The 15034-nt window shown below is 27.3% G+C and overlaps 1 protein-coding gene across 1 annotated transcript; it reads left to right on the top strand.

Moving 5' to 3' along the window:
* Positions 1–7739: 7739 nt before the first annotated feature.
* Positions 7740–10529, top strand: LOC118033249 (bifunctional dethiobiotin synthetase/7,8-diamino-pelargonic acid aminotransferase, mitochondrial). Its single transcript, XM_035038167.2, has 3 exons — positions 7740–8599; positions 9745–9915; positions 10057–10529. Exons 1-3 carry the CDS (start codon positions 8394–8396, stop codon positions 10313–10315), a joined length of 636 nt encoding a protein of 211 aa, XP_034894058.1. The 5' UTR covers positions 7740–8393; the 3' UTR covers positions 10316–10529.
* The last annotated feature ends 4505 nt before the right edge of the window (positions 10530–15034 follow it).

Below are 15034 nucleotides of genomic sequence, written 5' to 3'. Positions count from 1 at the left end.
AAATTTAAATTTTTTTTTAAAATTAATGTATTTTTTGATGTTTTCAAATTATTTTGATATATTAATGTCACATATATATTTTTTTAATTTATTTTAAAATAAAAAATACTTTAAAAAACAATTAGTAATATATTTTCAAACATGCTCTAAATCTATTATAGTGTTGTTCTAAATAAAAAAAATTATATAAAAAAATTATTTATCTATTGCTAAGATATAATTCAATGAAAAATTTTAATTATTAACTAAAAATATAATACATGTTTTTAATAAAATAAATTAATAATAATAATGATAAAAACTAAAAAAACAGGCACATTATTCATAAAAAAGAAGAAGTTTTTATTTTGTTATAAACTTTATCCTTTCATTTTTTATTTTCTTATAGATAATAAAAATAAGGTTTTTTTCAATGAAAATGAACATAAATTTATAGAATGTTTTTTTGAAACTATAATAAACACATAAAAAATTAAAATAAATTATCAACTTCAAATAACAAGCTAATTGAATATTAAATAAAAAAATTATAAAAAAAAAATATTTTTTAATCCTTCTTCAGTTAATTACATTTTATGCTGCACAATAACAAATAGCCCACTCTGGCTCCAAACTTCCATCCCCTCACCCTCCCATGAAATTAAAACCTCTAAACAAGATTTAGCAAATGGATTAATTAGTAATGTAATTAACTGACCGGTAAGTAGGCACACCGGTCCAATATTTATATTTTATCTTTATGAAATCAAGAGGTATGAAACTTTATTTATAATGAGGTGGTATATCAAGGTTTAAATTGACATTTGTCCTTATTTTGAACTTTTTGCTGATAAGAGCTCATCTGTTTCCTAATTTAATCCAAAAATAACTTGAAAATTCCTTTTCTACTTGTTCTATACTATATTGAACCTTCACATATACTTCTTCAAATGTTTTTTGTTTTTTTCTGTATTTTTAATATATAATAAATACTTTTCAAAACGTATCTAAAATATTTATATAATAATAAATTATCATTTTGCACACTTCATATACACGTACATAGCATATACATTTTATAAACAATTTCAAATATTCTATCATATTTTATAATTTTAATACCCTTGATAGTTTGGATATATTTCTGCTTACAATAACAAGCCAATTTAATTTCATCGATTAACTTCAAAAGAAAGTCATAAAACCATGATGAGTTAAGAGAGAATATTAACTCGAAGGATGTCAACAAGAAGAATCTTTATTGAAAAACAATACAAACAAGGTAACGTAAATCATGGCACCTCTCATAGCAGCATGTTTATTTTTGGTTTGGTTTATTTTTTATTAAATTAAATTAAATTATTTTAAAAAAAAAACTGAAATTAGTTTATATCAATTAAATTTGATTTAATTTTTTAAAATAAAAACCGGTTCAAACCAGTTGACTTGATTTTTTTATTTAGATTAGGTTTGGTTTTTTTAGTTTCAGATTTATAAAATCAAACCAAATTAAACCGAATGATTTATTAAAAAATTTAATTAATCTTTGTTATGATTTGATTTTTTTATTATTTTTATTTAATTTTCTTCATTTAATCAGTTTTTTTCTCATTCTAACCACTCATATCTATTAAATCATTATTGGCACACAAACCAACACTTAGTGTTGAAAAGATGGCGTAAGCTATTTAGGATTTAGGTGCATGTGTGATCTGGGTGGCGAAATTTATGAAGGCTGCGCCGTTGTATAATTCTTACTGTGTACTTGTCAGTTTGGTTCATATGGTGTGCGGTGAAACCGGGAAAAAATTCATACGGAAATTGAGCTTTTTTAAAGGATGCAAAACCGAATCAAGAAGTGTGAGCTAGATTTCGTGTTTGGGCTTCTATTTTAAACTTAATATCCTAAAATAATAAATTCTTCATGAATGAAAAAAAAAAAATCAATGTTATAGTACGTATAGATATTAGAAAAATAAGGTTTTGAGAGAAAACATAATAAGTTTTAAAAAATATAAATTATACTAGTAATTCAAAATATTTATAAATCTTAATTATATCAGTTTATCTTACAAGTTGTTTGAAAATTTATTAATAAAAACATCTTCCATACAATTAGAAGTGGTGTTTGAAATATTATTAATGAAATATTTGGTAAAAGTTAGTGATATTTTAGCTAAAAGTAATGAGGAGATATCTGACTGCTATTGTATGACTATAAAAAATTGGCACTAGTCCCATATAAAAACGTGTGATTGTAGAAAATATATCAGAGAATATGTTAATTAATTATAAAAATATTGCGTGCGATGGATGGTGACCGACTCCAAAACTGAAAAAATATTTAAATATTTTTTTTATTTATTTTAAATTAATATTTTTTTTATATTATTTTAATGTGTTAATGTTAAAAATAAATTTTAAAAAATAAAAAAATATATTATTTTAATATATTTTTAAATAAAAAATATTTTAAAAAATAACTAAAATCATATTCTCAAGCATCCTAAATATAGTTGCTAGGCCGAGATAGGGATCAGTAAAAAAATGATTAAACCAAGAAAATCAGAAAAAAAATAACTAAAAAAAAATTATGAAAAAAACCTGATTAAAATTTTAAAAACTGATGGTTTGATTTGGTTTTGATTTTTTAAGCCTAAAACCAAAAAAATCAAACCAAAACCAAACCTAAAAAAACTAAGCTGAACTGCAAAAACCGAGTTAAATCGATTTTATCCTAAAAAATCAAATCGAAATGAAATCGGTTAGTTTGAATTAATTTTAATTTGATTTCTGTTTTATTTAAAGGAATTTAATTTAATTATTTTTTTATAAAAATCAAACAAAACAAAAAAATAATTAACTCTTGTATTTCTAATACAAGGTACAAACAACATGGTGGTGTTGACCATGCCTTGCATGGCACATGCAAAAGCCCCACTCATTTCGGCTGACATTCCTAGCCATGAATGGCTAGGACGGATAGCATTGCTAGCCATTTTTGGCTAACATTTCTAGCCGTTTATGGCTAGAGTTTTTGAAAAATTGTGTACCATCAGTGTGCTTTTTTAAAGGGGATTCCCATCTTGCTCCGGTGTATTAAGGCCATATTTATTTTTTGAAAAGTAGTTTTAAGGAAATTATTTTTTAAATTTTTTTGTGTTTGTTTGTCATTAAAAAAGTTGGTCAACGAAAAATATTTTCCGGTCAATAAAAAATACTTTCCAGTCAATTTCAGTCAAAGAAAAATTTGATTTGGTTTTCAGGAAAGTGTTTTTCCTTTAGCTGTGTTTGTTTTCCGGAAAGTGGTTTCCGGGAAATCACTTTCCAAACTTTCTTGTGTTTGTTTGCCAGTAGGAAAGTTGGTCAATGGAAAACACTTTCCAGCAAAAGAAAAATTTAGCTTGGTTTTCAGGAAAGTGTTTTCCTGAAAAATTTGAGGGGAAAACACTTTCCGGAAGTTGTGAAAAATTTAGAAATATCATTATCTGCTGATTATATTAAATTTAATCCTCAAACTTTTGATTGGTATATATATTTTGTTTTGAATATTTATTTTTCAATTTCATCTCTTAAAATTTTATTTTTATATTAACTTTAGTCCTTATTTTTATAATTGTTATTTGTTTTTTCCTTATCATATTTTTATTAAAAAATTTATCTATCAAATTTGGTCCTCATTCTTTTGATTGTTACTTATTTTATTTGAAATAATTTATGAAATGTTGATTATTATTATTTTAATTTCTTCATCTTTCATTTTTTTTAAAATTTTTTAGATTTGATCTCTATTATTTTGATTATTATTTATTTTATTTGAGATAATTTATGAAATTATATATTTTTTTTTAATTTCATTCTCATTCAACTTTTTAATTTGTAAGATTTGTTCCTCATTATTTTAATAAGCTATGTATAAATATAGGATATAATAAAAAAAATTCATCATTATAAATACTTTTTAGATTTCATTTTTTTTTATTGTAAGTGATTAAATATTTTATATATATTAGATAAACTTGAAAAAAAAAATTAATTCATTAATAAATTATTTTCCAGTTTATTTTTCATAACACAATCAAATACTGGAAAATGTTTTCCAGTTCATTTTTCATAACACTGTCAAACATCGGAAAATACTTTCTCGGAATTCACTTTTTAAAAAAAATCACTTTCCTGCAAACAAACAGAGTCTAAGCATTGGTTTCCCGTTCTCCAATTTCCTTGGAAAAAGAAAATCCTTGTCCAATATTCTTCCAAGGTCTTCTTCGAATTTTCTTTGGGGAAACACAGTAATCAAGCATCATGACTTGTGTCTTTAATGGGAAAGAAACGATGTTCCGTGTCGTGGTTGTTGAAGATATTTACTTAAAACATTGTAAATGAATATGTCGAGGACAACTAAAAATGACGTTCGTTCATTTAATATGAACATTGATATGATTAAGAATAAATTGTAATTAAAAAATAAATTAATTTTAAAAAACTCTTATTTTGTATAATATCTCATATAGATAAAACAACACCAAATTTTCTTGTTTTTTATACATTAAAAAGGAGAATAGTTGAAATTAAATCTAAATAATGACTATTTTTTTTAAAAAAAAATAAAAGATGGAACTAAATAAAATGCACTTTAAGGTTTAAGTCATGGTTTGAATTTGAATTTATTGCAATAACCATTTTTTTAAAAGAGAAGATGGAACTAAATAAAATGAATTTTGAGGTTTATCATAATATTTTATTTAGTTTGGGTTTGAGTTTATTATAAAATAATTTTTTAAATTATTAAAGAATTATTTTTTTGCTGCCAGCTTATTTTTTGGAATTGGATTTGCCCATAAAAAAGTATTTTTTTCCTACCTCATTGTTTATTCAATCCATGAATTAAAGTTTGTTCAATTAGTTTTCTTTTTCATTAATCAGAATAGTATTTTTTAGCATGAGAAGATCAGATTTTAAAATCAAAACTGTTAGATTTAATATTGTTTTATGGCAGGTATTTAAGGTTGATAATAGAAAAAAATTAAAATTTGTTTAGTATTGCAGCAACGGTTATTTTTTAAAGTATTTTTTATTTAAAAATACATAAAAATAATGATTTTTTATTTTATAAAATTTATTTTTAACATTAGTACTTTAAAATAATTTAAAATAATTTTTTTTTTTTAAAATGCATTTTCACTGCAAAAACTAATGGTGCTTTATTATCATACCAAATCTTTATATGTTATTTAGTCTTGATTTAATTTAAATCAATTTTTAAAAAAAATAATGCCTCTTCAATGCAAAATGGTGCCTTATTATTATACCAAATCTTTATATGATATTTAGTATTCATTTAATTTAAATTAATTTTTAAAAAAATGTTTTTCACTGCAAAAACTAATGGTGCCTTATTATTATACGAAACCTTTATATGATATTTAGTCTTGATTTCAAGCTTCCTTTGATATATAAAATTGCGTACTTGTAAGACAAATTTATACGAGTACTAGTATGTACTTAAACAACTACATTGATTAGAATACAATTGATATGATAAACTAAATAATTTATGCTCACTAGTGTATTCGTTTTTATTACAATAAAATAATGCTATCTGCATTTGACTTTTGACAATTGATTCTACTGGCATCTTCTTTCAGAACTTGACCATTTCAATTGCTTGTGATGTTACTTCGTATTTTGTTTGGAATTATAATTATGAATATTTTTTAAAGTTATTTTTATTTAGAAATATATTAAAATAATATAATTTTTTATTTTTAAAAAAATTATTTTTGATATCAACGCATTAAAATGATCTAAAAATATAAAAATATTAATTTAAAATAAAAAAAGCAAATTCTTTTAAATATTTTTAAAAATATTTTTAAAACACAAAAACAAATAGGATTTTCATGTATGCCTTGCGTAAGACCTTGCTGACCATCTGTGGGGTCTGAGTTTTAAGGTTTTTTAGGGAATATGGTTGTAATTATTTTAAAAAAAATGTTTTTTATTTGAAAATATAAAAAAATAATGTTGTTTTATTTTTTAAAAAATATTTTTAACATCAGCACATCAAAATAATAAACATTAAAAAATATTAATTTGAAGTAAAAAAAATAAAAAAAAATTAATATTTTTTTTAAAATATTTTTAAAATATAAAAACAAAAATGGCTTTACAAGACTAGAGTACTTAGAGCTGAAAAACAGAATGAATTTTACGTAATTGCAGAGGAAAGGTACGAGGAATTTGATTTTCGGGAGAGCTTATCGCATAGTGGCTGTCATTTATGCTCTCATTAATTTGATTTTACTGTTCACTTTAAATTATATACTCTTTCATAAATTAGCATGGATTGAAATTGTCAATTTTTAATTTGGTTGTCAATTATTTTATTTGTCTATATTGGCCATTCTTCATTTAATTTTATTTTCAACCCTAACCTAAAATTATATTTTATAAATCAAGCTTTAATGGGATGTCCTCTGACATTTTGCATATGTACGAACACGTGGAAAGAAAAAAAATTGCAAATATAAAACTATGTTAATATCACATGGAATGATGAAATTATAAAGAAATCAAGCTTGATGAACAAAAAATGAAAAGCAAAAGAAATTGCACTGTGTATGTGAATAGTACAATGAAAAAAAAAAACAAAATATAGCGTTTATGAACAGAAAACACGTACTGTTCACATGATCATGGTATGGACATTAATTTCAATGTCAAAATTAAATTGAAAAGATAAGAGATGCAAGTGGATGGCTCCACATAATTTAATAAATGGAGTTATTATAAATACATTGATCAACTTCAAGTTGACATCACCTTATAATCTTTCACAATATTTTATCCTTGCAGGTCCAACTATATTTTTTAAAAATTATAGAAGTTTTAGCTTTAAATTAATTATTTAGATATTTTTGAATTGTTTTGATGTATTTATATCAAAAATATTTTTTTAAAAATATTTTTTTAATATATTTTTAATTTAAAAATAGTTTAAAAAATAATATTTACCATATACTATCATACAAGCATTTACCTTTCCTTATCTAAAGTCAAAATGAACCAATAATGAAATTGTCAATTCCTCCTATGGGAACGTGGTTAAAAGTGCATTGACTAATAATTTGATTTTTTTAAAAAAAATATTATTTTTTTATATTTTAAATCGTTTTGATATGATGATATAAAAATATTTTTTAAAAAATAAAATAAATATTATTTTAATGGATTTCCAAGTGAAAAATACTTTGAAAAACAATAGCTACTACACTCTCAAACACCACCTAAAGACGCATTTGTTTTTGTTGTACAAACCTGGTTTACAAAATTTTAAAATTTGTTTTTTTACTTAAAATTAATTTTTTTTATATGTTTTTGGATTGATGTGGTGATGTAAAAAATAATTTTTTAAAAATAAAAAAATATTTATTTTGATTAATTTTCTAGTGAAAATATTTTTAAAAATAATCGCTATGATACTTCCAAACACTACCTAAAAACGTATTTGTTTGGTAGGAACCATGTTTTACAAAATTTTAAAATTTATTTTTTATTTAAAAATATATTTTTATTTTTTAAAATAATTTTGACATGATAATATAAAAATAAATTATAAAAAATAAAAAAAAATATTATTTTTATACTTTTATAAGAAATTTTGATTTTTAGAAAAGCAAAAATATAAAACACTACCTAATTAGATAAGGTCAGACAGCGAACCAATCACTGCAGTGCCTACTACCAAATCAGTTTGCTCACCTACTTTTATCGCAAAAGTCCAATCCTCCTATGACAACCCGCCCCCACGCACTACCCTCTACATTTCAAATTTTGGCACGCCTTGTAGCCGTTACACCACTCTTTCCCTTCACTCCACCTCTAGGGTTTCTCTACCTCAGCGGTCCCCATGCTCTTCCTCCGCCATCGCCGCATCCGCTGCCACTCTCTCCTCCTCATCCACCGCAAATTCCTCTCCACAACTTCCTCACAGCCATTGCACCTCCTACTCTCCTTCGCAACATACATGATATGGGGCTCCAACACTTCCCCCGGCAAAACCTTAATTTCCACCGGCCTCGCCTCTCCCTTCCTCCTCTCTCCCTTCACCAGAACCAAACCCCGCAAATTCCTTTAACTCAAACCAATCCAAACCGTTTTCCCTTCCGATTCCGATTCTCATTCCCATTTCGTCTTTGTAAACTCTCCTCCCTCGCTCCTCACCTTTCTCTCTTTGCCTCAAATCCCGTCCTCAATTCCTCCCTCTCTGCTGCTAATTCACTCTTGTGCGACGAATCTAATACCAAGGGTCAGAATTTAGGGATTTATAATTTGAATTTTAGTGAGGAAAGCAGGTTTGTGAAAGATGGGTTCCATGTGGTTTCGGAGTTAGTTTGTGAAACCTTGTATGCATGGAAGGGGGCTGTTTCGCCGCACTTGGCGCGGCAGAGAAGGAGAATGGAGTAGTGGAGGCTTCTTTAGTGTTGGATACTTTAGAGAAGTCCTTGGGAAAAGTAGAGGATAGAAAGGAGGGAATGGATGTTTTTTGTGTGGTTGAGACTGCTGGTGGGGTTGCAATTTCGGGTCCGCCTGGGACCTTGCAATGCGACTTGTACCAGTATGTGGTCATTTTTCTCCTGTTAATTAATGTTAATTGTTTATTGCTGGTTATAGGATTACCTCACATTTGGTTATTAATTTGGGATTCAGAATTTTGTTCGATGTTTTACAAGATGTCCTTGATTCTATGTTGACTTCTAATGAAACTTGTGATTGAAGGCTGCACTTTCTTGATTTTATTTTTACATGTTAATCTTAGTCACCAGTAAAGCAAACTTGTGGGCTTTTTTTTGTATTTGTTCCCTAAAGATCTAAGGTAACCTTGAGAATTGGTTTGGTAGTAATGTAACTAAACGAGAGGTGGAAAATAGCAAAACAATCCTAGCAATGAGACTAAGAACTTGCTACGCTGCTTTTCTAACGGAGAGGGAGTAATTAAGATCTCGAATTCAAGTCCTGCTCTTACCGACCAAAGAACCAGAAAAAGAAGTACCCAAAAACAAGTTGGCAGTGAATATGAATATCTTGCTTGATGATTGTGCCTGTTCTCTGCCTAGGAACCTGAATGTATGTTATACTTATTCATTTGAGGTCCGTGCTTTTGAAAAAAGTAACAAGAATTTAAGTTTTTGTTATATGGTATGTGCATTTGGTGTATCACAGAGAATACGTGATAGGATGGAAGGAATGAAAAGAATTTATATATTAATTAACCATTCCATTTTGGCAGTTGAATTGTGCATCTTTTTAATCTTACAGGATACGTGGAAGAACAGCATATAGGAACTGAATTTTTGAAGTCAACCAAACTAATTTGGAACTAAAACTTAGTCGAGTTGATTGTGCTCATTTTTTGTCCCACAGATAATGTGAACTAGAGAGGACATGATTAAAGGAAGCTTTTTTTTCCCCTTCTTTCTGTCTGTTCTTTTTGAGATTCTTGTTACATGGAAGAAATGAACCAGGTTTAGTAAGATCTGTGCATTTTGTGGCAATGAATTTAGCACTTATGGTATCACTGTGATAACCTGGATGCACAGAATTGCATATTTCAGTTATCTTGCAAAAGGAAAGCCTTAAATATATTCCAAGTCCAACAGTCACTCAACAGCACTAAAAATGTTGACAGTGGTTTGCAAAGATATATAAAAAATATTACTATTCTCCTTCGTCAATTAATTTCTTTTCCATATATGTTACCAGGCATTTTCGCTTACCTGGTGTTCTTATGGGAGATGGGAGGTTAGGTGGTATTTCTGGAACCATTTCAGCTTACGAGAGTTTAAAACTTCGAGGGTTTGATATTGTTGCTGTTGTTTTAGAAGATCATGGCCTTGTTAAAGAGGTGCCATTATTGTCATATTTGCGAAATAGGTAGTTTTAATCATTCTTCTTTTTCTAAACTAGATAATTTTGAATCAATTATTTCTCAACTGCAATCTTGTTATGCATAATTGAGATATCACTCTGTCTATTTAAGTTGTTTTTGTTCCCGTTTCCTCTTGTATTTTCCAGGGTTCCTGTAATTGTGCTGCCGCCTGTGCCACAAGATTTGTCAAATGACTTGGTAGAATGGTTTGGTGATTCTGATGAAACATTTAATTCTCTAAAGCAAATAATGCTATCAGCTTTTTCAGAAAGAATTCGGAGATTGAATTACATGCTAAAAAAGGCAGGAGATATTTTGTGGAGGCCATTAACCCAGCACAAACTTGTACCGGAAGAGACTGTTACTGTTATTGATTCAAGATGTGGCGAGAACTCTGCTGACTAGGAAGTTGAAAAAAAAAAGAAGAATGATTAACTTGGATAAAACCTGGGTTGACCCATATAAAACATGGTTCTTAGCTATTTATTTTTTTGTTAAGACAATGTTGTTTTTATCATGGGATTAAACTCTCTTGACTGGTGATTTATTCTGAATTCATCTTGGGGTCAGGTTTTTAAAACTGTCACTCTTGAAAGCAAGGTTGTTAAAATCGTGATTTTAACATGACACGAAAAGCTGCATACAAACTCGAATCGTAAAATCGTAAAATCATAAGGAATTTTAAAATATACTAAAAAAAATTCATGCTTCAAATAAAAATTCATATATAGTTCAAGCACCTTAAAAAACATGCTTCAAATAAAAATTCATACATAATTTAAATATTTTAAAATACATTGTTCAAATAAAAGTCATACAAACAGCTAACTGAATGCTCCGATCATAATAATCACCAGCCCACAGAGCATCCAGAATCTGAAGAATTGTATATAAATCTGCAAAACCATCACATATCTCTAGACAACGGTACACTATATTTTAATTCCGTGTATAAACTACTTAAAACATACAAGTTTCAGATTCAAATTCTGAGTCCTGTATATCAACCAGAAAGTCAATATAAATTTCAAGCTCAAAATTCCGGAACCCATGATGAGAGAATTCAAAGAAAGACTATGGGGTTAAATCCTCCATCTATTAACTAGATAACATCTTCAAAGAAACCCACTTTTGATGACAGCACGCATGGAAAGTTCTCTTTGCACAAGCACTCCCCTACTCTTCATTACAAGCAAAGTGTTCTTAAGAAGCTCAGGCATCGTTTCCTGAAGATTTTCATTCTTCTTCCCTTTCACTTTTACCTTAAGATATTTTTCCATTCGGCTAAGCACTCTGCACTCCTAGCCATAGCTTGCAGAAAGTTGTCAGCTGTGCAAGTTCATTAAGTAACTGTAAAAACACCTTTGACAGGAGTTTTACAGCAATAACAAGTGTCCCTTCCATATTCCGGTAGTCTTTTTGGTGTCCCTGAGCAATTTCAAGCAAGTCATCTAGCATGGTAAAAATCACCAGATCAAAACATTGTAACCACAGACCATGTGGAAGGTTAATCTCATCCACTCCTGTCAAGAACTTTTGCAATGATAAAAGAGCATGGTTTATGAAGACTGGAGAGAAGCCGTTGACCGTTGTTGCTGTGTGGATGCTGATTCTCAGAAGTGGTTGGTGGCTGGTGCAGAGAACGTGACTTGTGAATGTGAAGAGAAGAGAAAAGACTGATTCGGTGAATTTCTTAATTGCATTTGATATGTTAAAGCCAATAGGCAAGCGACACCTGGCAGCAACATTGAAGTTTTATTTCCCGTGGGTAGACTCGTTCAATCGGTGGTGAAATCGTGATTTTATACCATTTCACTCGATTTTAACGATTTTATCCGATTTTATTGATTTCCGAGTTTTATGAACGATTTAATATGTAAAGTCTATATTAACTCGTAAAAACATACGATTTTACGAGTTGAACCGTGATTTTAACAACCTTGCCTGGAAGCATAATGAAAAAAAATTTGATTGTTTTAAATTTTATTTTAAAGTTGTTTTCTTAAATATTTCAGTAAATGTATCCTAGTTTTTAACAATATGATAATAAAAAATGATTTTTTTTTTATATTGAAAGAAAGCAAAACTATGATTTTTAATTTTTATTTTTAATGAAATAGCTGTTTGGATTGGCCTGTTAGGCCAACTCAAAACACAACCAACTCAAGACTAGGTTAGTTTGGGTTGAAAAAGATAGAAGAATAATTAACTTGGATAAAAACCTAGGTTCACCTATATAAAACTTGTTTTTTTTTTTTTGTTAAGACTGTTATTTTTATTATGAGATTAAACCTTTTATTGGTGATTTATTCTGAATTTTGGGTCAGGTTTTAAAAAACTATCACTTCTATAAACATAATGAAAAAAAATTGGATTGTTTTAAATTTTATTTTTACGTTGTTTTATTAAATTTTCAATAAATGTATTTTAATTTTTTAACAACATGATAAGAAAAATTGGTTTTTTTTTTTTTGTATTGAAAGAAAGTAAAACTAACAGCTATGGTTACAATTTTCAAACACCACTAATTTGCTTATAAAATTTTTTTACCACTGATTTTTATATGATTTTGAAGGAAAAAAAGTCTCCAATTTTCTATTAATAAAAAATGAAGAAAAATGAAAAAAGAAACGGGGGCCCACATTATTTATTGATTAATGTTGTCCAGGAAAACTTAGCCCATTTTATCTCCGAAGCAACACCTGCAATATATAAAAAAAGTATAAAAGAAGCAAATGACGTCTGTAGGAGTGACGTCACTCGAGCGATAAAATACACGTCGATGTGACGTGGCAGGTATCACTTGAACCTTTTTAAAATCGCACGATAGATGCCTCTGTCGGACGATAACAACAAAACTGAAGCAACAATCCACTGATACACAGTACACTCTAGAAGCTTAAAAATATCAACCGGCAAATTATATTTCAGCCCCTGTATATTCTTCAATCTTTCACCTAGATCCTACATTTTGTTAATTATTATTTATGTAGCTTACAAAATAAAGAAAAAATTACCTTGATTAACCAAATTAATAAAAGAGGATTTTCAATCATCATTGTATGAAAAATTATTAGATAAACTTAATTCACGAAACAAATTAATAAAATTTATACACTTAATTAAATCTGTCCACATCATTTTATGATTAATAAATTATTAATTATTTATTTCCATTATTCTGATATAATCAATAACCATGTCAGCCCTAAAATAGCAAGTTATTAGGTGAAACTACAACAATGGTTTTACATAAATCCACCAGCTCACATCTTAAATAAAACTCTTTAGTTTAGAAAGTTTCATAATCCACCACTATCTTGGGAAGAGCGAGAGTCATGTGATTCAAAATTTTAATTATTAAATTATTGATATAATATTAGCTTAAAAGTTTAGCCTAGAATAATTTTATATTAACTCATTGATACATCACATGGTTGTTTAGAATAATATAAATGAGCAAAAGTGTCATCTATTGGTTTTTCACTATAGTAATAGACATGATTTATTGTGAATTACTATGATAAAATTATTTTTTTATTCTAATTTTTTTTAAAAAAGTGTAATGATATTAAGGATATTTTGGTCTTTACAATTAATCCCTTAGTAATTAAAAGGTTGTTTAGGTGTATGTTAATATTTTTCATTTTTGCATAGTAAAAATAAGATTTTGTTCTTGGATTTAACAATTTCTTGAGTTGTTGCTAAGAGTTTTTTAGTCTTTTCAAAAACATTAAAATAGTTTAAATACTTATTTACATTGAGTTGTTAACTAAGGTATTTTTTTGTTTTTTATACCTTGAAATACGATAGAAATACTATTATATCCTTACAAAAGATAAAAATCAAGGCATGCGTCTAGAGGTTTTTGTGTACTTTCACTATGATTCTTTTTTTTTTTTTTTTTTTGTGATGCTCAGGTTCATGAAGGACATTCTTATATTTTTATGTTAGGAAACAATTATTTTGTTTAAAAAAGATGTTGAAGCGTCACATTTACTCGATAACGAGTAAGTGTTGCTTGCGGTGTTTTGGTGGTACATACAAACCCATCATGTGGCCAAACTTGCCCTTCCGTCTTGTCCTCTTTCCTATGAGGTGGCACATATCGACATTTCATGATTGGTTTCTTGTTGGAAGTCATTTTTTTTTCTCTTCTTTCTTTTCTCTTTCTTTAAGAGAAAATGCATCTTCACCCTCTTTTCTTTAGATTTGTCATTTTCAGCCCATTTGTTTTTTATTGTTTATTATCGTCCCTTGTCATATTATAAAATTTTAGTTGTTTTCAATTTAGTCATTAAAGTATAATTTTTTTATGATATATATATATATATATATAAATTTAGTCTTTATTCTTTTAATTTTTGATCATTTTCCTCTTACTCTTTTGTTAAAGTTTTGCTGGTTTTTAATTTCATCTTTCAATAAATTTTTTTTTATTGTTTTTAATTTAGCCCTCATTCTTTTAATTTATTTTTATTTTTGTTAAAGTTTAATTGTTTTTAAATTAACCCTCAAATTTAAATTTTTTTGATACCCTCTAATTTATCTTTTATTTTAATTTTCTCCCCCATTCTTTTAATCACAATTTTTGTGTGGTTTTTTTCCCCTTGTATTCATCTTTCAACCTTTGATTTGATGGAGAATATACTTTAGAGCTTTTCATGTGCAATGCTTCTGATTTATTGACATGGGCAACGAGTTTGACAAGTTCATGCAGTTTTAAATCTTTTTCTCTCAATGTCTTTTGAGATTTTAACATTTTACATTACTTTTTTATTATTAAAAAAAAATTAGTTTTATGGTTATATTTAATTTCTTCTTGATCAATTTATCTTGATGTTATGATGGCCATGAGTTTTGTAGTCTTTTTTTTTATAATGTTTTTTAAAAATGATTTTTTGTATTTAATTTTTGAATAATTCCTTTTATTTTGTACAAGTGAGCTTTATTTTATAAAAAAATATTTACTCTTAAATATTATTTCTTATATGTCTGGCCTTGCATAATGTTTTCAATTCTATATTTGTTTTTATTTCTACTATATTTTATTGATTTTAAAAAGCAAAATCAGTAAACACAAATGATTAAATATTTTATTCTGCATCATTAAATATCTTGGCC

The sequence above is a fragment of the Populus alba genome, chromosome 18 (assembly GCF_005239225.2).
Source record: "Populus alba chromosome 18, ASM523922v2, whole genome shotgun sequence".
Classification (NCBI taxonomy): domain Eukaryota; kingdom Viridiplantae; phylum Streptophyta; class Magnoliopsida; order Malpighiales; family Salicaceae; genus Populus; species Populus alba.
Note: the sequence above shows the minus strand (reverse complement) of the source record. Positions and strands in the feature narration are given on the sequence as shown.